Raw genomic sequence first — 24,181 nt, forward strand, 5'->3', positions numbered from 1 at the left:
TAGAGGTAGGTTCTTACACCACAAACAAGAGCTATGAAACATGCTTCAGCAAACATTTTAGTTAAAAAGTTAATATGCACAGGGGAAATGAATCAGAGGTAGATAAGTCTTGTATGTTTAACCTTTCAGAGAAGGCCTGCACAACCTGAGACGCTCCAGGTGTTTGGACCTCAGCTCTCAGTAGCCTTAGCCAGCTTGTTCAATGGTCAGGAATTCTGGGACCTGAAGTCCCAAACACTTGGAAAGCCACTGGTTGTGCAGGCCTGATCTAGAGATTACCCCTTTCTTCCAAAATACAGTGGGGAAAAAGTATTTAGTCAGATACCAATTGTACAAGTTCTCCCACTTAAAAAGATGAGAGGCCTGTAATTGACATCATAGGTAGACCTCAACTATGAGAGACAACATGAGAAAACACATCTGATTTTTCACTAATTTATTTGCAAATTATGGTGGAAAATAAGTACAGTAGAGTCTCGCTTATCCAACGTAAATGGGCCGGCAGAATGTTGGATAAGCGAATATGTTGGATGATAAGGAGATTAATGAAAAGCCTATTAAACATCAAAATAGGTTATGATTTTACAAATTAAGTACCAAAACATCATGTTATACAACAAATTTGACAGAAAAAGTAGTTCAATATGTAGTAATGCTATGTAGCAATTATTGTATTTATGAATTTAGCACCAAAATATCACGATGTATTGAAAACATTTATTACAAAAATGCATTGGATAATCCAGAATGTTGGATAAGTGAGACTTTACTGTACCAGTACTAGTACTGGCTACTATTTTTTTTTTAAAAAAAACACTCTAGAATCAGGACAATAAATAAAGAACACTACTCTGACATGAATCAATCAGGGCTGGCTAACACCTCCCCAAAAAAAGCTACTGCCAGGCAGGAAGCAGCCAGGGTTTGAAGCTACAAGGCCATTCAATACTAATCAAGGTGGCCAATTGGAACATTCACTCTTGCCTTAAGCAGACAAGTTAGTTCTTCCACCCTGGACCTTCCACAGATAAATAAACCTCTGCTGCTGCTAATCAGTCGTTTAGTCATCTCCGACTCTTCGTGACCTCATGGACCAGTCCACGCCAGAGCTCCCTGTCAGCAGTCACCGCCCCCAGTTCCTTCAAGGTCAAGCCAGTCACTTCAAGGATACCATCCACCCATCTTGCCATTGGTCGGCCACTCTTCCTTTTTCCTTCCATTTTCCCCAGCATCGTGATCTTTTCCAAGCTTTCCTTTCTCCTTATGATGTGGCCAAAATACTTCAGCTTTGCCTCTAATATCCTTCCCTCCAGTGAGCATCCGGGCATTATTTCCTGGAGGATGGACAGGTTGGATCTTCTTGCGGTCCAAGGCACTCTCAGGATTTTCCTCCAGCCCCAGAGTTCAAAAGCGTTTATCTTCCTTTGCTCAGCCTTCCTTATGGTCCAGCTCTTGCATCCATAGGTTACTATGGGGAATACCATTGCTTTGACTATGCGGACCTTCGTTGCCAGTGTGATGTCTCTGCTCTTTACTATTTTGTCAAGGTTGGCCATTGCTCTCCTCCCAAGAAGTAAACATCTTCTGATTTCCTGGCTGCAGTCTACATCTGCAGTGATCTTCGCACCTAGAAATATAAAGTCTGTCACTGCCTCCACGTTTTCTCCCTCTATTTGCCAGTTATCAATAGGTGTAGTTGCCATGATCTTGGTTTTCTTGACGTTTAACTGCAACCCAGCTTTTGCACTTTCTTCTTTCACCTTGGTGATAAGGCTCCTCAGCCCCTCCTCGCTTTCGGCCATCAGAGTGGTATCATCTGCATACCTAAGGTTGTTAATGTTTCTTCCAGCAATTTTAACTCCAGCCTTGGATTTCTCAAGCCCCGCATGTCGCATGACATGTTCTGCATACAAGTTGAATAGGTAGGGTGAAAGTATGAAGTCCTGCTGCACTCCTTTCCCAATCTTGAACCAATCTGTTGTTCCGTGATCTGTTCTTACTGTGGCTACTTGGTCTTTATACAGATTTCTCAGGAGACAGACAAGGTGACTTGGTATCCCCATACCACCAAGAACATGCCATAGTTTATTATGATCCACACAGTCGAAGGCTTTAGAATAGTCAATAAAGCAGAAGTAGATGTTTTTCTGAAACTCCCTGCCTTCCTCCATTATCCAGCGGATATTGGCAATTTGGTCTCTCGTTCCTCTGCCTTTTCTAAACCCAGCTTGGACATCTGGCAACTCTCGCTCCATGTATTGCTGGAGTCTGCCTTGCAGGATCTTGAGCATTACCTTACTGGCATGGGAAATAAGTGCCTCTGTACGGAAGTTTGAGCATTCTTTAGCATTTCCCTTTTTTGGTATGGGAAAATAAACCTCACTGGTCTAGTTTTCAACAGACCTCACAACCTCCCATAGACGTGGGTGAAACGTCAGGAGATGATGCTTCTGGAACATGGCCATACAGCCCGGGAAACTCACAGCAACCCATGAAAACCTTCGATAGCACACATATATTGTCCTTTCTCCATTTTTTTTGCAGCAGCTGCATGGGCCTTCCTCACAAAAGCGGAGTGTGTATTTGAAGGAGTCTCTGTGGCCCCCTTCAGCGCCACTAGAAGCTGCCAATGAACCCTGGAGTAACCTCTGCTCTGGGTCCCAAGGGGAGAAGAGCCTGCTAAATGGGTTGGGAAGGGCAAGAGGCTTCTTCCTCTCCACAGCACTTCTGGGAAGGCTCTTGCTGTGCGGGAACGTCCACATCTCTGGGGGGGGGGGGGGGGGGGGAAGGAGGAGGAGCCTCACCTGGAGTGAGGGCGAGGGAGGGAAGAGCAGGGCTCGCTTAACGGTGCCCCTCCCCCCCGCCATTCCTTATCAGCGGCACTACGGAGCGCCGCAAGGGACAATTCCCAGCCCTCCTTCTAGTCTCACCTGGCGACGCCGTCAAGTCGCGGGCCCCACAGCAGAAGCCGCGGCCAGAACCATCCCCGGCGGGCTCCAGCTTCCTCCCCTTCTCGACCAGAAGCCCCGCCCTCCCCCAACCGGAAGTAGAAAGGGAGGGGAGGAGCTATTGGACAAACAAACGTGCACTTCCCGACGGGGCGGTGATCTTTATGACACTCTTGCGAAAGGGAGGGGGCAGGAAGGCTGAGGGAGGGGTTTGCGCGTGCGCAGTGGCCTAAAGCGCGCCCAGGGAGGGGAAGGGAACGTTTTGGGCGGAAGTGAATTTGAGCCGCAGGGAGTGGGAGGAAAATAATGAGTGTCTTTTTGGGTCCTTCTACACAACCATATCACCCAGAATGTCATGGCAGAATAACCCACAATATCTGCTTTGAACTAGGTTATCTGAGGCCCCTTCCATATAGCTGAATGAAACCCCACTTTGTCTGCTTTAAACTGGGATATACAGTAGAGTCTCACTTATCCAACATTCGCTTATCCAACATTCTGGATTATCCAACGCATTTTTGTAGTCAATGTTTTCAATACATCGTGATATTTTGATGCTAAAATTATAAATACAGTAATTACTACTTAGCATTACTGCGTATTGAACTACTTTTTATGTCAGATTTGTTGTATAACATGATGTTTTGGTGCTTAATTTGTAAAATCATAACCTAATTTGATGTTTAATAGGCTTTGCCTTAATCCCTCCTTATTATCCAACATATTCGTTTATCCAACGTTCTGCCGGCCCGTTTATGTTGGATAAGTGAGACTCTACTGTATTGTCAGGGTTTGCAAAGATACCATATGTGTGTTAACTGGAAAATCAAATGCATAAAGCCAATTGGCTGAGATTGCAAGAACCTGGGAATGGGTTTGTAACTGTTGCTATCCTGCTGCTGGAGAACTGGTTTGAACAGGTTTTGTGTGTGTGTGTGTGTGTGTGCAAGTCTGGCTGAAAAGAAGATGGCTCTGTACTTGGAGAGGCCTGACTATTTCTGAGGCCTCATTTGCTGCTGATCTTCACTGAAGCAGATTCATGGACAAAGAAAGTATTGCCTATAACTGCTTTTTTTGTAAGCAGCCAGAGGGACTATTGTAAATACTATTGTTCTGTTGATCTCTTGGATTAAGTAAAAGTCCCTGTGTTACTTCGATCTGCAAAGCATCCTAGAGTTGGAAGAGACCCCATGGGACATCCAGTCCAACCCCCTGTTAAGAAGCAGGAAAATCACATTCAAAGCACCCCCGGCAGATGACCATCCATCCTTTGCTTAAAAGCCTCCAAAGAAGGAGCCTCCACCACACTCCACCTTCCAACAAAGGATTCCCCCAGGCAGGAAGCAGCCAGGCTTTGAAGGTGCAAGGCCATACAGTGTTAATCAAGGTGGCCAATTGGAACATTCACACTTGCCTCAAGCAGACAAGAGTTCTTTCTCCCACCCTGGACATTCCACAGACATATAAACCTTGCCTAGTTTCCAGCAGACCTCACAACCTCTGAGGATGCCTGCCACAGACGTGGGCGAAATGTCAGGAGAGAATGCTTCTGGAACATGGCCATACAGCCAGGAAAATGCACAACAACCCAGTGATTCTGGAAATGAAAGCCTTCGACAACACATTGATTATATTATTTTATTATTCCAAATCCAATTTTATTGTCCAAATTTTATTGTGCAGTGGGTTAAACCGCTGGACTGCTAAACTTGCTGACCGAAAGGTCGGCGGTTCAAATCCGGGGAGTGGGGTGAGCTCCCGCTGTTAGCCACAGCTTCTGCCAACCTAGCAGTTCGAAAACATGCAAATGTGAGATCAATAGGGAAGGTAACGGCGCTCCATGCAGTCATGCCGGCCACATGACTTTGGGGACGTCTAGGGACAACGCCAGCTCTTCGGCTTAGAAATGGTGATGAGCACCAACCCCTAGAGTCAGACACGGCTAGACTTAATGTCAGGGGAAAACCTCTACCTTTAATGTATAATGCGATCATTTTATTTATTTACAGTAAATAAATCCACACTCCTACGAGCCACATCTGACGTCCCTCAACCAAGCAGTGGCAGATGCTGACGTGACGTCAGCCCAGGAGCATCATCCTACTACTGCTTTCGACTCAGGGACGCTCTCCTGTCGTGACGTTGTTAATTTTTCCCATTCTCGGGGTGCCGTGCCGGTCTTCCCCATTAGGTGGCGCCCGAAAGCTGCTCGAGACACTCCGCTGCGGTGAGGCCGGGGTCGAAGAGGAGGCGATCGGGACCCGCAGCGCATGCGTCGAGCGGGCTCCTGGCAGACCGCGGCGTGGGAAGGGAAGAGAGCTGGATGTCAGCATGAAGCGGAGAGCCAGGATGCAGGGCAGAGGGTCCACCTGGTAGCCCCTCTGCCCCTTCCCTCCTGCGATGGGGCTCAGCGATTGGCTGGGCGCCTGGTGCTGCGCGTGCGGATGCTGCCGGCGCGAGAGGGCGGCCGCGCTCCCAGAGAAGGAGCCCTTGGTCAGGTGAGCCCATTCTGCCTGGCAGGAAAAGCACCATCAAACCACCCCCGACAGGTGGACATCCGGTTTTAAAAGCCTCCAAAGAAGGATCCTGCACCAGACTCCCAGGCGGAGAGTTCCACTGCTGAACAGCTCTTACAGTTAGGATTTTCTTTTTCTAATGTTCAGGTGGAATCTCCTTTCCTGCCATTTCAATCCCACAGAGTATTTGCAGCCCTGGGGGGTGGTGGGTCTAAAAACCCTACTGGCTTCCTATTTTGTTTGATTTCTCAACAATATGTTTGATTGCTGTCAATATGCCAAGGTGAGACCCCAATATTTACAACCTCTACAACTGGGATCAATTTTCCAAACTGTCTTTATTTTGGGTTGCTGTGTTTTCCGGGCTGTTTGGCCATGTTCCAGAATCATTATCCCCTGATATTTCGCCCACATCTATGGCAGGCATCCTCAGAGATTGTGAGATATACAGGAAATTAGGCCCGTGGGGTTTTCCAGGGTAGGAGAAAGAACTTTTGTTTGTTGGAGTCCAGTGTGAATTTTTGCAGTTAATCACCTTGATTAGCATTGAAAGGCCTTGCAGCTTCAAGTCCTGGCTGATTCCTGCGTGGGGGAATCTTTTGTTGGGAAATGTTAGCTGGCCCTGATTGTTTCATGTTTGGAATTCTACTGTTTTCTGAGTGTTGTTCTTTATTTACTGTCCTGATTTTACAATTTTTTAAATACCGGTAGCCAGATTTTGTTTATTTTCATGGTTTCTTCCTTTCTGTTGAAATTGTCCACATGCTTGTGGATTTCAATGGCTTCTTTGTGTAGTCGGACCTGTTGGTGGTTAGAGTGGTCCAGCATTTCTGTGTTCTCAAATAATTTGCTGTGTCCAGGTTGGTCCATCAAGTGCTCTGCTGTGGCTGACTTCTCTGGGTGAGCTAGTCTGTCTTTGTTTTCTTTCTGGAGAGAATTGACATTTTAGTCCTTTGTTTAGCCAAATTCATCATAAAAGCCAGATATCTCTGTGTCACAAAATGGGGGCCCTTGTCATGGTGACGAACTTATCTAAATTCTCCGACTGATCCTTTTACACTTGTTACTCTACCCCCCCCCCCGCTTTTATCTCGTAATTTGATCCAATTTTACCAGATGTGTTATTTAATCAAGTTTCATCATGTTTTAATTTATTTTAGTTAACTATTACAGGAGCTTTAGCATAGTAACAAATGTCGATTTGTGTATTTTTTTGTTTTTGTCTTTTATTGTTGATATGGTCAGTGGATTAAGGAGTCTATCTACTATTTGCCTCATTCCATGTTTCAGGATTTTCACTAGTGACAGGCTTCCTCTCATGAACTGGGGAAATGGATGTCCTTAAAGGACCCAAGGGAGCTGTCCAGGGGTGACTCTTGGCTGCTGCCCTTAGGCTTGTTGGTTACTGATGGATATTGGTCTGCCCTTCAAATTTATCCTGCTTCAGTGCAAGAATTCAGATTCATAAAGGGACCCTAAGAGCTATCCCATTCAATCCCTTTCTCCCAGGCTGTTTCAACAGATGGCCATTCGGTTTCTGCTTGAAACCTCCAGAGAAGGATACTCTACCAGACTCTGAGGCCCCTTTCACACTGCCCTATAGTCCAGGATTTGATCTCAGATTATCTAATTTAATCTGGGATCAGACCCTGGGATATAAGGACAGCGTGGAAGGGTCTTGAGGCGACAGCATTTTCCACTGTTGAACAGCTCTTACCGGCATGACATTCTTCCTAATATTTAGGTGGATTTTCTAATGTTTTCCTGGAACCAGACAGGAGAGTTTGTCTCTCTCTTTCTATTCCCATCACTGGCAGCTGGGAAAACCTCTAGCATGATCTCAAGGGCATATTTTCCAAACCTATACATAGAACCTTTCTCTATCCCACAGAAATATATATATATACACACACACAGGTCAGAAGCTTGTAAGAATGACTGATCCCTTGACAACATTGTTATATGCCACTAATTGCTTTATATGTCAGTAGATATATATGCCAGTAGACACATATATGTCATTTCTCCTATCAGAAATGTTTGCAACCAGAAGTGTTTGGGATTGCAAACTCCCCCCTCCCCACTTTGGAATACTTCTATTATCTCCACAGGAGGCCATATAGTCCAGATTATCAAAGCAGGTAATCCCCACTATTTGCTTTGAACTGGATTATATGAGTCTGAAGGAGCCTTCAGTGGTGCATTGGGTTAAACCGCTGAGCTACTGAACTTGCTGACTGAAAGTTAGGCAGTTTGAATCTGGGGAGTGGGGTGAGCTCCCCCTGTTAGCCCCAGCTTCTGCCAACCTAGCAGTTTGAAAACATACAAATGTGAGTAGATCAATAGGTACTGCTCTCCATGCAGTCATGCTAGCCACATGACCTTGGCAGCGTCTACGGACAACGCCAGCTCTTTGGCTTAGAAATAGAGATGAGCACCAACCCCCAGAGTCGGACACAACTAGACTTAATGTCAGGGGAAAACCTTTACCTTTTCCTTTACCTTTACCCGAGCAGAGCTTGGGAAAGTGTATTTTAGAGGGTAGGGTCCTTCCTTGTTTGGATACATTCTGCCCTTGAGAAACTAACCTCCCTAAGCACTTATTCAGGGGGATAAGGTTTCTGAATATGGAGGCTCCACTTAGGTCCAATATATTGTGGGAGAGACTTACTCAGCCCTCTCTGTGAGTGTTTCCAGTCTTCATGTAAGGCCTCTGAAAAGATATAATGTGAGGGAAAGCCTTTCTGGTTCACGCAGGGAAATCACTGCCAGTGGTTTACATGCATTGAAATTATCTTCTGTTTCTTTATGAAGAGGATTTCATTAGGCAATTGAAATCTGATTGTTCAGGGAGGATGGAAAAGCATTTTGTGTGTGTTCTCAGCGGCCCTGCTTTGTAACTCTGTGGTGCTATAAACAGCATGAGGTTGTTATCGAGATTTTTTTTTCAAACATATGTTTCATCTCATCAAGTCTTGTCTGTTGCTCGGAGGCTCCCGAAATGAAATCATTCTCAGTCGAGTTGTTCCATCTTGCATTGAAATATTTGATTTAATTTAAGTTTTAATTTATGTCATTCCTGGACAGTGTGTTTTAAAGAGTCTTGGGAAATGGGAGAGGTTGTAAACCTTATGTTTGGAGATTCCAGCTTCCTGACAGCACCAGATAGTCTCCAGGTTGCAGGCCACATGTGGGGTCTGCTTGAGTTGGACAGCGGGGATCCTCATCCCTAGGATCTCACTATGCAACCCTCGTTGTGGGAATGTCTGAAGTAAATGTCAACATTGGCATGTTGAAAATGCCACCAACTGTGTAATGAATTGGTGCATGCCTACATAAAAAGGGCTGCCCTATTCAGTATACCTCTATGGTGTGATTTGAATGTGTTGATCACCCTGTTCTGGCTGCGTGTTCTCCAGATGTGTAGATTACAAATCTTATCAATTCCAGCTAGCTTGACATCCCCCCAGCAACCTCTGGTGAATGAAATTAACTGAAATACAGTAGAAAGAAAATGCATTCTTCAGTCTTTCATGAACTGCTATGAATCTAGTTGTAAGCATTTGTTTTCTCCCGTGATAAAGAGTTGTTTGCATGTTGTAATAAAATTTGAAAAATGTTCTGTTCCTGGTTTGAATCTGTTATTTCCTGGTTCATTGTGCAGCACTTACTTTGAAAGTAGTTGTTATACTCCAATTTTTTTGTTTTTGTGGCTGCCACAAGCTATGTTGAATTGGTTGAGACTCGATGAGATATTCCTTGTAAAACTGTAGCAAAATGTGCTGCAGGATATCCCTCAAAAACAAAGTTTTTGCAGTTTAATACATTTTCCCCATCTATATATATAAAAGAGTGATGGCATCACGGCAATTCACAAAACAACAAAAGTACAGGCCCCCCAACCTCAAAATTTGACAACACAACCCATCATCCACGCCTCAAGTTTGATACAACAAAAAGAAAAGAAAAATAAAGTCCTAATTAGAGGGAGAGCAATATTTTTTTTATCCAATTGCTGCCAGTTTAGAGGGCTAATCTCTGCCCACTTGGTTGCCTAGCAACTAGCCAAGGGACAGCCAGGTTTCAGTTAGGGGACAGGCAGATTTAGGCCTCACTGAGTCTTCTTCCACAGATTATCTAATTTGCACTGGATTATATGGCAGTGTAGACTCATGGCCCTTCCACACAGCTATATAACCCATTTATAATCTTATATTATCTGCTTTGCACTGGATTATCTTGACTCCGCACTACCATATAATCCACTTCAGTGTGCATTTTATACAGCTGTGAAGAAGGGGCCTCAGATAATCCAGTTCTGAGCATATAATATAAGATTAGAAATATACAGTAGAGTCTCACTTATCCAATGTAAACAGGCCGGCAGGATAAGTGAATATGTTGGATAATAAGAAGGGATTCAGGAAAAGCCAATTAAACATCAAATTAGGTAATCGTTATACAAATTAAGCACCAAAACATCATATTATACAACAAATTTGACAGAAAAAGTAGTTCCATGCGCAGTAATGCTATGTAGTATTTACAGTACAGTCTCACTTACCCAACACTCGCTTATCCAACGTTCTGGATTATCCAACGCATTTTTGTAGTCAATGCTTTCAATATATCGTGATATTTTGGTGCTAAATTCATAAATCCAGTAATTTCTACATAGAATTACTGCGTATTGAACTACTTTTTCTTCCAAATTTGTTGTCTAACATGATGTTTTGGTCCTTAATTCGTGAAATCATAACTTAATTTGATGTTTAATAGGCTTATCCTTAATCCCGCCTTATTATCCAACATATTCGCTTATCCAACATTCTGCCGGCCCGTTTATGTTGGATAAGTGAGACTCTACTGTACTGTATTTACAAATTTACCACTAAAATATCACAAGGAATTTAAAACACTGACTACAAAAACATTGATTATGAAAAGGCAGACTGCGTTGGATAATCCAGAACATTGTATAAGCGAATGTTGGGTAAGTGAGATTTTTCTTTAATATGAAATAATTACTGGGATAGAATAATGCAGAACAATATAATCTCTAAAACCAGGACAGTAAATAAACAGGGGAATTCCACACAGGAAACAATCAGGGCCAGCTAACACCTCCCAACAAAGTATTCCCATCATCAAAGTCTGGCAAATCCTCTGTTTTCTCAGGGCCACAGACAGTAGAAGCACATAAAATATCGCAAACAACACCACTCTGAAAACAAGGGAATTCCAGACAGGAAACAATCAGGGCCAGCTAACACCTCCCAACAAAAAATTCACTCAGGGAGGAAACAGCCAGGCTTTAAAGCTGCAAGGCCATTACATCCCAACCATTTTTCCTAATTGCAGCATTCATACTTGCCTCCAACAAACAAAAAAAACCAATCAGAAATATTGTATATTCACAACCTTTAGGAAATAATATCCCCTGATGGCGCAGCGTGTTAAAGCACTGAGCTGCTGAACTTCTGGACCGAAAGGCCGCAGGTTTGAATTGGGGGAGCGGAGAGAGCCCCCACTGTTAGCTCCAACTTCTGCCAACCCAGAAGTTCGAAAACATGCAAATGTGAGTGCATCAATAGGTACTGCTCCGGTGGGAAGGTAACGCTGCTCCATGTAGTCATCCCACATGACCTTGGAGGAGTCTACGGACAACGCTGGCTCTTCGGCTTAGAAATGGAGATGAGCACCAACCTCCAGAGTCAGACACGACTGGACTTAATGTCAGGGGAAAACGTTTACCCTTGACCTTAACTACCACCAATTCCTCAATACTTTATTTCCCATACCACCAGACTTCGCCACAGCAACGCGTGGCCGGGCACAGCTAGTAATTTTATAATAGAAACAATTAGGAAATTACATTTATAATCCAGGAACAAAAATCATGTTACATGTCCCTTTCCTTTCGTCCCTCCTTCTTCTGAAAATGTCAAATGCTGATGTAGATCTGATGTTTATTGACTTTCTTGGAAGGTAAGCAATGAAAAAGCAATATTATTTGAACAGATCAATGGATTACAACCAGCAATGGTCTATCTTTCTTTACTGGCTGATCATCATTGTCTCAAACATGGTTGTAAGCATTGTAGTTTAATAGTGAGGCAGCTCATTATACTAATTTTGAATTAGACATTAAGGTTCATTTTGTATATCATTACCTACCAAGAATTGTACTTACTGTACTTCAGAATGTGTTGGAGCTTTCGTGCCATAGTTTAGACCTGCGGCTTTTGGCTTCAGAAGTCCAATCCAGTCAAGCAGCTTGAAGGGATGGTTTGATAGGCATATCAATGCTTTGACACCAAATTGGGAGGGATAGCCAATACTCCGGAAGACAGGAGCAGAATTCAAAACAATTGTAACAGATTAGAGAGATGGGCCAAAACTAACAAAATGAATTTCAACAGGGATAAATGCAAGATACTCTGCTTAGGCAGAAAAAGTGAAATGCAAAGATACAGAATGAGGGATGCCTGTCTCGACAGCAGTACGTGTGAAAAAGATCTTGGAGTCCTCGTGGACAACAAGTTAAACATGAGCCAACAATGTGATGTGGCGGCTAAAAAGCCAATGGGATTTTGGCCTGCATAAATAGAAGTCTAGTGTCTAGATCCAGGGAAGTCATGCTGCCCCTCTATTCTGCCTTGGTTGGACCACACCTGGACTCACACTGTGTCCAATTCTGGGCACTGCAGTTGAAGGGAGATGTTGACAAGCTGGAGAGTGTCCAGAGGAGGGCAACTAAAATGATCAAGGGTCTGGAAAACAAGCCCTATGAGGAGCTGGTAATGTTTAACCTGCAGAAGAAAAGATGGAGAGGAGACATTATAGCCATGTATAAATATGTTAGGGGAAGTCATAGGGAGGAGGGAGCAAGCTTCTTTTCTGCTGCTCTGGAGACTAGGATGTGAAACAATGGCTTCAAACTGCAGGAAAGGAAATTCCACCAGAACATTAGGAAGAACGTTCTAACTGTGAGAGCTGTTCAGCAGTGGAACTCTCTGCCGCAGAGTGTGGTGGAGGCTCCTTCTTTGGAGGTTTTTAAGCAGAGGCTGGATGGCCATCTGTCAGGGATGCTTTGAATATGATTTTCTTGCTTCTTGGCAGGGTGTTGAACTGGATGGCCTATGAGGTCTCTTCCAACTTTCTGATTCTATGATTCAATGATTCTATGACTGTTTGGATGCCATGCCAAGTTTGGCTTAATATCTAAATCGAGTGTATGAGCTGGTGTGTCATTGCAATGCTCCCCAAGGACCTCGGTGATGATGCATCAAAGAATGTTTACTCTTTACAAGATATTCAGTTCAAATAATGATGTGGTATTCATTGTGATTTAATATACAGTTGGTTCTTTATATCCATGGATTGTGCATCATGGATTCAACCCTCTGTGGCTTGGCCAGAACAAAAATTGCTGTAGGTTTGTCTTGGGGTCACCATGAGTCTGAAACAACTTGAAAGCACACAGCAACAATATTGTATATCCTGGCTTTCTTCACACAAGGCAAAAGAAACAATGCCAGATAAATCATTGTTTTGGGTTCCCAAATGGTCCCTCAGCCAGTCAGTCAGAAGGACCTCCTTTTCTACAGCATTGCTGTTTGCTTATGGCATATACAGCAGCTAAGATCCATCCACTTTACGTGGCTATAAACAGTCCTTGTATCTGAAAGGACACTGCTGGTTGCAGGCAACAATCTTCTTGGTTGGCCTGCTTTTGATTGCTCTTTACATGGGAATTGTTGCAATTAACAAAACAGATAGTAACTTGGCACTGGTGATTATTTTTTTTCTGCTTTGTGCTCAGTGTTGAATTCTTAGTACTAAATAATGTAGTCCCTACAAATATTATCAATACATCCTGATAAGCCATACTCCTCACTCAATGCTAATTCTTTTCATCCTGTCATTTATTTCTAGTGAGAGCATCTAGCTTCTTTCCATCCAGAACTCAGCTGTTCGTAAACAATAGACCTTAAAGGCCAAGCCAGTTGAATAAATCTGTCTTAGTGTGTGGATTAAACCCATTTGGTTAAGATCCATCTCTTAATTCAGCATGTGTCGTATATCTGCCTGCACAGTCTCATGTTTAACAGCATTGTGACACATACATTACAGATTAATCTTTCTGCTCTGCTCTGCTATTTTATTTTTACTTTTGGAAAACAGACTTCATTGTTGCTTTGGGATTGTGATTGATCAGTATTATTAAATTCTGTGCCACAAAGGATGATACATTGTTGGATGCTTAAAATGTTCTGCATTTCCCCCATGTGTAAGAAAAAGCATGCAAACAAGTTGAGATGATCAAATATATGGTATGAAATAAAGTATGTGGGTTTATGCATGTATGCATGGGTAGGACTGAGTCGTATACCTGGTAAAATGTGTTTGTTTCCTAAAAAGAAATTACAGGCAGTTCCTGAGTTATGAACATCCGACTTGCAAACAACTCCTAGTTAAGATTGGGACTGAGACAACAGGAAGTGAGAAAAATGCATTCCTCAGAAGGGAAGTTCACCCCTGAAAGAATTATCCTGGGGAAAAGTTGTCTCAATCGAAGCTTTCTCACCAATCTTTGTTTCCAATACAAGCTAATTTTTTTCAAAATCCAATTATCACAGAGACAGAAAATGAGGCGAAATCTTATGAACAGGGGCACAGACAGCAAAACAAACTCCACGGGTGTGTTCACCCTTCCCTACATTATCCAAAGATATATATAGTGATTAATATAGGGATTGCCAAGGAATTACAAGAAGAGGGTGTTAAGGACACTTGGCTAAAAGAACATAAAGACACTTTGTGTGAGAAAAAAAATATTTTAAAATACACTTGTTCTGACTTACATACAAATTAAATACAAATACAGAACCAACAGAACCTATCTTTTTTGTAACTTGGGGATTGTTTGTAGTCAGTTTTGAAAACTACCATATGAGAAATACAATCTTGAATGAATCCATAATAATAATAATGAAGTAGCAGTTTTAGGTAACAATTTTAAGGTGATTTTTATTGAATACAAGTTTTTTGCAATAGGTTAAAAACGTTGAAAAAGAAAAGGGGATGTAATAAACCATAAAACTTAAAAAATACTTTGGAAAAAGAAAAAAGGAAAAGAAGAAGTAGTTAAAAAGGGAGAACTTCCAATCCTTTCCATTGTGGTCTCAACTGTCCTTTCTTATTTCTTTGATAACAATTGGTAACAATTGATAACTCACAAAATAATCCAAAAGATTATTTGCATCTGATGGCCCCTCTTGATCTGCTCTACCAAACATATTTCTACCTATTATAGTAGAGTCTCACTTATCCAAGCTAAACAGGCCGGCAGAAGCTTGGATAAGCAAATATCTTGGATAACAAGGAGGGATTAAGGAAAAGCCTATTAAACATCAAATTAGGTTATGATTTTACAAATTAAGCACCAAAACATCATGTTATACAACAAATTTGACAGAAAAAGTAGTTCAATGCACAGTAATGTTATGTTGTAATTACTGTATTTATGAATTTTGCACCAAAATATCATGATATATTGAGAACATTGACTACAAAAATGGCTTGGATAATCCAGAAGCTTGGATAAGCGAGGCTTGGATAAGTGAGACTCTACTGTATTTGAAAAAAAGTACAATGATTGAGGGTAAATTGCTCTGGCTGTTTGGGGATAGTTTGGAGCTGCAGGGCATTCTACTCCAGTTTGGTATAGTGGTTTATGTGTTGGGCTAAGACTTTGGAGAACAGAGTTCAAATTCCCGCTCAGCCATGGGAACCGAGTGGGTGAACTTGAGCAAGTCACATTCTCTCAGTGTCAGAGGAAGGAGATAGCAAACCCTTTCTGAACAAATCTTTACAAGAAAGGTTCTCAGTAGAGTCACTGTAAGTTTGAAATGACTTGAAGGCACACATTGATATTGTGGTAACGAGAAAGATGCCAACATGGCCTGGTAATCTGTTCCATGTATTTTAATTATAAAACGGTGGAAAAAAGCAAGTAGTTTGTTTTCAATGTTTCTCTAGGTATGATATTGAGAAATTTCCCTCTCATAGGACACTTCAGCCTCTTTTCAAGCTTGGGGAGGCACTGAGCTCATCACATCACTTAAACTACTTCTGTACGTCATGCATAGCCCTCCTTGGTTAAAAAGAGGCAAAAGTGTTCTGAGAGGAGGGAACTCTAGCTGTCGACCTTATCACATTGAGAAATTTCTCCCTCATAGGACACTTCAGCCTCTTTTCTAGCATGGAGAGGCACAGAGCTCATCACATGTTCTAGGGTTGAAAAGAGGCAGAAATGTCCTGAAAGGAGGGAACACTGAACACAGATCAGTCATAATGTTCAGAGGTCCTACCTCTTATCACACTTTACTCCCATGGTAGCATCTGAAAGCAGGTGGAATGGAAATCATCAAAATTTCGCATCCTGTTTCATTGCCCAACTGTCAACAGTCTCTTGAATCATATGGGAGTTGGGGCACAACATTATCCCATGGAAAGAAATGGTTTTAACCTCGAGCACTGTCTCTTCTATCATATGTAGTTTGGGCAGAACAGTTTTATCACATGGAAATAAGTGGTTTTAAACTGGTATCAGTCTCCTTTGCGCAGGGCAAGGGATCTCTTGGCTTTGGATATTGTTGTTTCTCCTGATTTAAAAAAAAAGTAATACTGACTGTGTGATGAATGTAAGATGTATTGCCAGCTCTTAAGTTTCCACATGTGAGTGTGATGGGGAGGCAAAACTCCTAACGGGATTGCTGACGATATAAGAGGTGCGATTTTCTATGCTTAAAGGACGGTCACTCATGCTTTCCCATCTCAATGTTATGAGGTCGTTAAAAGTCTCTCTAGGTTGTCAAGTAGATTGGCATTGAACACGTGGCATTTTAAAGTACTGATCTTGTTACTCAGTAATGGCTTTACACATGAAATCCTGTAGAAGAGCATATTAATGGCTCTTAGAGGTACAATAGGTGGTGATGTTTAGAATTAAACTGAGTATCTTTAACAAGTATGATGAAAGTATGGTTGTGTTTTCAAAAATATATTAACTATTAACAGTTAATATATTTTTAAGCAATCACCTTGATCACAGCTGTCTGATTTTTTAAAAACTTGTGCAAATGAAATTAGGTTTGCTAATGCAAGATGCAATGTGTTGCTATCAGCTCTTTTGGATGGGAGATATTAAAACATGGGACGCTCTAAAAAGGTTTGTTCTTGTGACTTGGTTTCTGTTGAAACAAAATATGATAGCATACATATGAAATACAGGAATTTCATTTTTTCACAGTGTTCTCAATGGCAAGGGTGTGAATAAAATTCCATGTCTTCTGAAAAATTCTGATGCATTCTTTTATGAGACCGTTGCAAATTTTATTATTAAGATGCTTTCTTTTTTATCTGTGGCTTCCTCTTGTTGTGTATGCCTGTGCTGTGATTTTGTTGTTGTATGGCAATAATGGCTGTGTGTGTGATATTAGCATATAACATTGGTATGTTGTTGTGATGGTGAAAGGTTAGCCTACCCTGTTGCTGAGATTTTAGGCTGTAACCTCTAGTCCACCAATTTGACTTTAAAAATATTTTTCTTTGGATGCTGTTGATTAAAATTGAAGTGTTTTCAGTATACTTATGATCCATACTCCCTGTAGTTATCATTCTGGGAAAGGAGAAAGAATGTGGTCTACTGTCCTTGGAAATCTTTTTTTCCTTTTAAACCATGGCTTCATATACATGCAGATTTAATGAATAAAAGAAACCATTGTGGTTCATGATTAAAACCAAGTAATTAATCATGATTTCAGTCTTTAGGAGACAGTTCTAAAGACCTAGGAGAGTGACAATAGCTCAGCAGTTCATTCATCCTTGGAATAAAACAAAAAACAAAACAAAAAAAAAACGAGGCAGGTTATGGTTTCCACTCAAGGCTCCTTAAATGAGTCCTAGTGAGATGGGATTAGTGTAATTGACTTTTTAAAAATATGAACTAACAAATAGTCATGACTAATTGAAGCGGCCCATTAAAGAAGACCTACGTCATGACCTCAATCCTATTACATTCCAGCGTTTCACAATCTTTGGCAGTTTCACCTAAATGAATTGTTCAGTATTTATTCAAGGTCCTGTAAGTGGCATGTGCTAATTCAAACCATTATTTCTCAAGACATTCCTAATATCTTACTTTGTTGTTTGATAGACTCAAAGTGGTTAGAAATAGATCCTATTCAAGCACTTAAGTGCAACTTATTTTTTAAAATGTAAGCAAACCAAACATACATTTTGACAATTGTTGGCAAAAAGTCAGCTGTACAAAGAGTTAAATAACTTCCATTTTCTACAGACTTCTACAACAAGGGTGTTAAAAGTGTAACCCCGAATGGGCTAGGCCCAGAATGGCCATCTGTCAGGGGTGCTTTGAATGTGATTTTCCTCCTTCTTGGCAAGGGGTTGGACTGGATGGCCGTGAGGTCTCTTGTAACTCTATGATTCTATGAAATGTCACCCAGACATATTGTTTCGGGGGGAGGGGGGAGTCTATGCTGGATACCATTGGATACAATAACTTCTTGGAAGGTAATTTCTTCTCCTGAATCTGTATGCATGTTTGAGACATTTAGAACCAAACTGGTACTGTAGTCAGGATTGTGGATAAGAGGATCTGTGCCCGGCAAGCATTCAGGCTAAACTGAATAGACTAGGACAAAGAAATCCCTCACCAGGCTAAAGACAAGCCACTGAGGTTTCTTTGATCTGGCCAGAAAGGATGCATGTACAAACAAAAGCTTCCAAAGGTACAACATAACAGAGACACGAGGTTTTATACATTTGACATCTATTCAAACCTCTCCCTCTCTCCTCTGATTGGCCAAAAGAGAAGCTGGTTTGGATCTGTGCCCTGATTGGCCTGCACTCCGATGATGTCGCTGCCTCCTGATGGTGATTCCTTCAGGCAGGGAGGGGATGACAGGGGATTGGTCTGGGAGGGCCAATCAGCTGTGGGATACACCCCCCCTGGGAGAGGAAGAGCTCAGGAATATCTGTGTCCATATTTGGACGATGGAAATGAATATTTAAGTGGCTTAATTGTCCAGCTCCAGGTGATGGGAAATGTCTTGGAAAAACAAAGGTGAGAGGTCTCAGAAACAAAGGGTGATGATCAAGCCTCGGATTTGTACACCTCCTAAGCTTCTGTTTCTGTGGTCAGCAGTCTCTCAACCCAAGTGAGATACGAGGGCTATCCACAAAGTAGGTTACTTTTTGGATTTTAAAAAGGACAAAGTATAGGATAAATCATTTACCATATGCAGCTGAAAGACACATTCCAATACTACAATCTCATGTAATCCCCATTGAAATTTAGGCACGTTTCATATAGATAAATGAGTTTGAAAAGTACTGCTCCAGTAAATTCCCCGCTTGTTTCCTCAGCTCTTCCCCCTTCTCCCTTCCTGCAGTGTAGCCAAAACGCTGCGCTGCCAGCCACGCCTCCATTGTTGGAAACGGAGGAGAGAGGCGGCAAATTTACTGGGGCAGACCTTTTCAAACTCATTTATCTATATGAAATGTGCCTAAATTTCAGTGGGGATTACGTGAAATTGTAGTATTGGAATGTGCCTTTCAGCTGCATACGGCAAATGATTTCTCCTATACTTTGTCCTTTTTAAAATCCAAAACGTAACCTACTTTGTGGATAGCCCTCGTACTTGGCTGAACAAACAAACATGGTCTGGATTTATCAGATCAGGCACGGAAACTGTCTATTATTCTATACTAGCTTGGGTACCCAGCGATGCCCGGGTTATTTGAAAATAGTCTTGTTCATTTTCGGATGTGAGGTAATATCAGTTTGATCATATGTTACACTGTTTCTTAGGGGGGGAAAAATCAGTTTTTGCTTTTTTTTTTTTTATGAATGCTCCCATTAGGAAATGCATAAGGATGTGGGTGAACTACAGTTCCCAAAAAATCTTGAGTCAACCCTCCCAAAACTCAGCAAGTATTCACAGTTGGCCACATTGAGTCTGTGTGCCAAATTTGGTCCAGATCTGTCATCTGCTGGGTTCAGTGTTCTCTGAATACAGGTGAACTGTATCTCCCTGATTCCCCAAACACCTTCAGTATGGAAAGTTGGTTGTGTTGGGTCTGTGTGCCAAGTCTGGTCTAGATCTGACACTTCCTGAGTGTTTTTAAGATGTTTTTAATTTTTTTTAAAAGATATTTTAAAGATGTTTTAAAATTGTTAGATTTTAGCCTTTCTTGTAAGCCGCCCCGAGCCCTAGGGGAGTGGCAGCATATAAGTTTAAATAATAAATAAATAAATAAATAAATATAGGGATAGAAATAGCATTAAAGGATACATGATAGGCAGAAAGTTGAAAGAAAGATGCATTTTATTTAGGGTTTGGAAACAATGTCTTTATGGGGGAGCTGTTGGACAACAGTATGATTCAGATAACATATGAATGGGCTATCCTTGCTGTTCTTATGACAAGTGGAAAGCATTCATTTATCTTCCACCTGCTTCCTAACAAAAATATCCAAAGCTAATATTTACCCTGAAAAGCAAAATACAAAGTTTTTATTTAATAATAATAAAATAATAAAATTTTATTTATACCCCGCCACCATCTCCCCAATGGGGACTCGGGGCGGCTTACATGGGGCCACACCCAAAACAATACAATGTAAACAGCATATAAAAGAACAGCACAACACAATACAATAAACAATACAGTAAATAATATCCATTACAAAATAAAACAAGGAGACAATAAAAACAAGGGCAGACCACATGAACATTAAGTTAAAACTCGGGGTGAGAAAGACATAAAAATAAAAACCACAGCGAACAGGGTCATAAGGGAGTGGGGTATTCTGGAGGATAGATATTAGGGGGAGCAACGGAAAAAAAATATAAAATGGTTACTCTCCAAAAGCGCAGCGAAAGAGCCATGTTTTCAAGTCTTTCTTGAAGGCTGCTAGTGTGGGGGCTTGCCTAATCTCCGCAGGCAGAGAATTCCACAATCGGGGGGCCACAGCAGAAAAGGCCCTCTCCCTTGTTCCCACAAGGCGGGTCTGGGATATCGGGAGTGGGGACAGGAGAGCTTCCCCTGATGAGCGAAGGGATCATGTAGGCTTGTGATAGGAGATACAGTCACGAAGGTAGGTGGGTCCCAAACCATTTAGGGCTTTATATGTGATGGTGTACACCTTGAATTGGGACCGGAAAATAAAAGGCAGCCAGTGGAGCTCCTTGAACAGGGGAGTAGATCTCTCCCTGTAACTCGCCCCTGTACTTAACCTGGCAGCTGAGCGCTGGACCAATTGTAGTTTCCGGTCCGTCTTCAAGGGAAGCCCCACGTAGAGTGCATTACAGTAGTCCAGTCTAGAGGTAACTAAGGCATGCACCACCGTGGTCAAGTCAGACTTCACGAGGTATGGTCGCAGTTGGCGCACAAGCTTGAGTTGTGTGAAGGCCCTCCCGGCCACCGCCGACACCTGCGCCTCAAGCGTCAGCGCTGAGTCTAGGAGGACCCCCAAACTGCGGACCTGTGATTTCAGGGGGAGTGCGACCCCGTCCAGCACAGGTTGCCACCCAATACCCCGATCCGACGCGCGACTGACCAGGAGGGCCTCTGTCTTGTCAGGATTGATCCTCAGTTTGTTCCTCCTCATCCAGTCCGCCACAGCGGCCAGGCACTGGTTCAGCATCCGAGGGGCTTCCTTGGAGTCAGATGGGAATGAGTAGTGGACTTGCGTGTCATCTGCGTAGAGATGGCAACACCCTCCAAAACTCCGGATGACCTCTCCCTGCGGTTTCATGTAGATGTTGAATAGCATGGGGGATAGAATAGACCCTTGCGGGACCCCACAGGTCAATGGCCAGGGGTCCGAGCAGGTGTCCCCCAGCCTCACCATCTGGGAACGACCCTCCAGGAAGGACTGGAGCCACAGCAGAACCGTGCCACCGAGCCCCATCCCAGAGAGCCTCCCCAGAAGGATACCATGGTCGATGGTATCGAAAGCCGCTGAGATGTCCAAGAGAACCAGCAGCGTCACACTCCCCCTGTCCAGTTCCCTGCGGAGGTCATCCACCAAGGCGACCAAAGCCGTCTCAGTACTGTGCCCAGGCCTGAAGCCAGACTGCGAGCGGTCCAGAAAATCAGTGTCATCGAGGAACTCCTGGAGCTGCGTGGCAACCACCCGCTCCAGAACCTTGCCCAAAAATGGGAGGTTGGAAATTGGTCTGTAGTTGTTACATACAGATGGGTCTAAAGAGGTCTTTTTTTAGTAATGGTTTTACTACTGCCTGCTTAAAGCAGGATGGAACTCACCCCTGACCCAAGGAGGCATTTATAATAGCCACAAACCAATCCAACAACCCATCTTTGGCCAGCTTAACCAGCCAAGAAGGACAGGGATCCAGAGTGCAAGTGGTCGCCCTCACAGACCCAAGAATCCCCTCCACGTCATCAGGAAGAACAAGCCAGAAAGAATCCCACAAGATCGGACAGACAGGTACCTCGGTTACCTCCGCTGGAACTACAGTTAAGCTGGAGTCCAACTCACGGCGTATCTGAGCAACTTTGCCTGCAAAATGGTGGGCGAAATCGCTGCACCGAGTTGCCAAGTCATCAGGAAGCCCCTGGGTCTCGGGAGGCCGCAGGAGCTCCCCAACAACTCGGAACAACTCTGATGGCCTGTTGGCTGCAGACGCTATGCGGGCAGTCGTGAAAGCTTTCCTGGCTGCTCGCAAAGCCACGGAGTAAGCCTTAATAGCGGCTTTAGCCCGTGCTTGGTCAGACACATCCTGAGATTTCCTCCAGATGCACTCTAGTCCCCTCCTCGCACGCTTCATCACAGCCAGCTCCTCAGTGAACCAAGGAGTCGACGTGACTCTACGCAGCGAGAGGGGACGTTCGGGAGCGATCGTGTCAAGTGCCCTTGTCAGCTCACTATTATAGCGATCAGCCAGGACATCAACAGGATCGCCAGTCTCCAGAACAGGAAGATCCCCAAGAGACTTCAGAAGTCCATCCGGATCCATCAGCCTCCTGGGGCGGACCATCTTAGTGGGTCCACCACCCCTGCGGAGGTTAGAAGACATGGCGAAACTTAAACAGATCAGATGATGGTCAGACCATGACAATGGAAGGATGTTTTGCTCTTCCACTCTGACTGTCCCACTGTCCACAATAAAGACAAGGTCCAGCGTGTGTCCTGCCTGATGTGTGGGCCCAGATATAACTTGAGTCAGCCCCATGGTCGTCATGGCAACCATGAAATCCTGAGCTGCACCTGTCAATGTGGTCTCGGCATGGATGTTAAAGTCTCCCAAAACTATGAATTGTTGGGAGACCAGGGCCGAATTGGAGACCACTTCTGCTAGCTCAGACAGAGAGACTGCTGGGTCGTGGGGTGGACGGTACACCAGCAGAATCCCCAAGCTGTCTTGGACTCCCACCTTCAGGAAGACACACTCGAACCTCGAAGATTGCGGAACGGCGCATCTGATCAGGGCGATGGACTGCCGAAAGATCACCGCGACTCCTCCTCTCCGCCCCCCAGCCCTGGCCTGCTGATGCACCCCGAAACCCGGTGGACACAGCTGGGTGAGATTCACTCCACCCAGCTCGTCCAACCACGTCTCGGTGATGCATGCCAGATCCGCCCCCTCATCCAGGATCAAATCCTGAATGACAGCTGTCTTACCGTTGACGGATCTGGCGTTCAAAAGCAGAACCTCTTATTTGGGGAAAATGAGGGCTCATCTGTTTGAATGAGCCTCTTTTGAAACCATTGTTACTTACTTATTAAAATGTACAGGATCCCATTTTTGACCCCGGTGGCGAAGTGCGCTAAAGCACTGAACTGGAGACCGAAAGGTCCCGTTCAATCCCCGGGAGTGGCGTGAGCGGCCGCTGTTAGCTCTAGCTCCTGCCAACATAGCAGTTCGAAAACATGCCAATGTAAATAGATCAATAGGTACCACTCTGGCAGGAAGGTAACGGCGCTCCATGCAGTCATTCCGGCCACATGACCTTGGAGGTGTCTACGGACAACACCGGCTCTTTGGCTTAGAAATGGAGATGAGCACCAACCCCCAGAGTAAGACATGACTAGACTTAACGTCAGGGGAAAACCTTTACCTTTACTATATCATATTACTCTAGCCTTCAACTGCACCTTCCATGGGCTTGGAATCGGTAGCTTTCCAAAAGTATGAAACAATATTATCAAAAGGGATTGCTTCAAACAGTTGAACTTGATTCTTCCTCCTTCTCAATGTTGTCTCCTAATTCCCTCAACTTGCATATACAGCTGTGCTAGCGAGGAAATGCTCTAAATCTTTCCAGGCAGCCTGTGACCACATGCATAAGGAGCAAAGATGCAACCAGAGATGGGGCTGTTTGCCAAAAAGAAAGTGCAACTATAGAAAGAGGTACAAAACCATTGCTTTTGGCTTTTGTCAAAAAGTAGCTAGATGAAAGAGAGGCACAAAACTGGTATGTCTAGAAAAAGCATTCACATGTTCCCTGCCTCTTTGTATTAGAGCAGTACTATTACAGATGAAACTCTTTCAACCTCTCTCCCTGTATTGCCTCATTCTACGAAGCTTCATACTGGTTTTGCTTTGGCTTGTTCCTTCATGCTCCAGGTAGTTCTGGAAAGATTTCTTGCTCCTTGCCA

General features: G+C 43.4%; 2 protein-coding genes across 3 annotated transcripts in view; one reads left to right on the top strand and one right to left on the bottom strand.

The window, feature by feature from the left end:
• The window catches only part of ube2f (ubiquitin conjugating enzyme E2 F (putative)), a 51,211-nt gene extending 48,122 nt beyond the window's left edge, over nucleotides 1-3,089 (bottom strand). Inside the window, exon 1 of the mRNA XM_003215136.4 lies at nucleotides 2,931-3,089. The gene's annotated coding sequence lies outside the window, so the exon portion shown is untranslated. The remainder of the gene's footprint in view (nucleotides 1-2,930) is intronic.
• Nucleotides 3,090-5,104: 2,015 nt separating this feature from the next.
• mreg (melanoregulin) overlaps nucleotides 5,105-24,181 on the top strand; it is a 54,635-nt gene continuing 35,558 nt past the window's right edge. The window contains exon 1 of one of the 2 annotated variants that reach the window (XM_008113597.3): nucleotides 5,105-5,446. In XM_008113597.3, coding sequence (XP_008111804.1) covers nucleotides 5,219-5,446 — 228 coding nt within the window. In that variant the 5' untranslated portion in view covers nucleotides 5,105-5,218. The remainder of the gene's footprint in view (nucleotides 5,447-24,181) is intronic. The other variant, XM_003215158.4, reaches the window with a different exon arrangement.

This window comes from Anolis carolinensis, chromosome 1 (genome assembly GCF_035594765.1).
Source record: "Anolis carolinensis isolate JA03-04 chromosome 1, rAnoCar3.1.pri, whole genome shotgun sequence".
In the NCBI taxonomy this organism is placed as follows: Eukaryota; Metazoa; Chordata; class Lepidosauria; order Squamata; family Dactyloidae; genus Anolis; species Anolis carolinensis.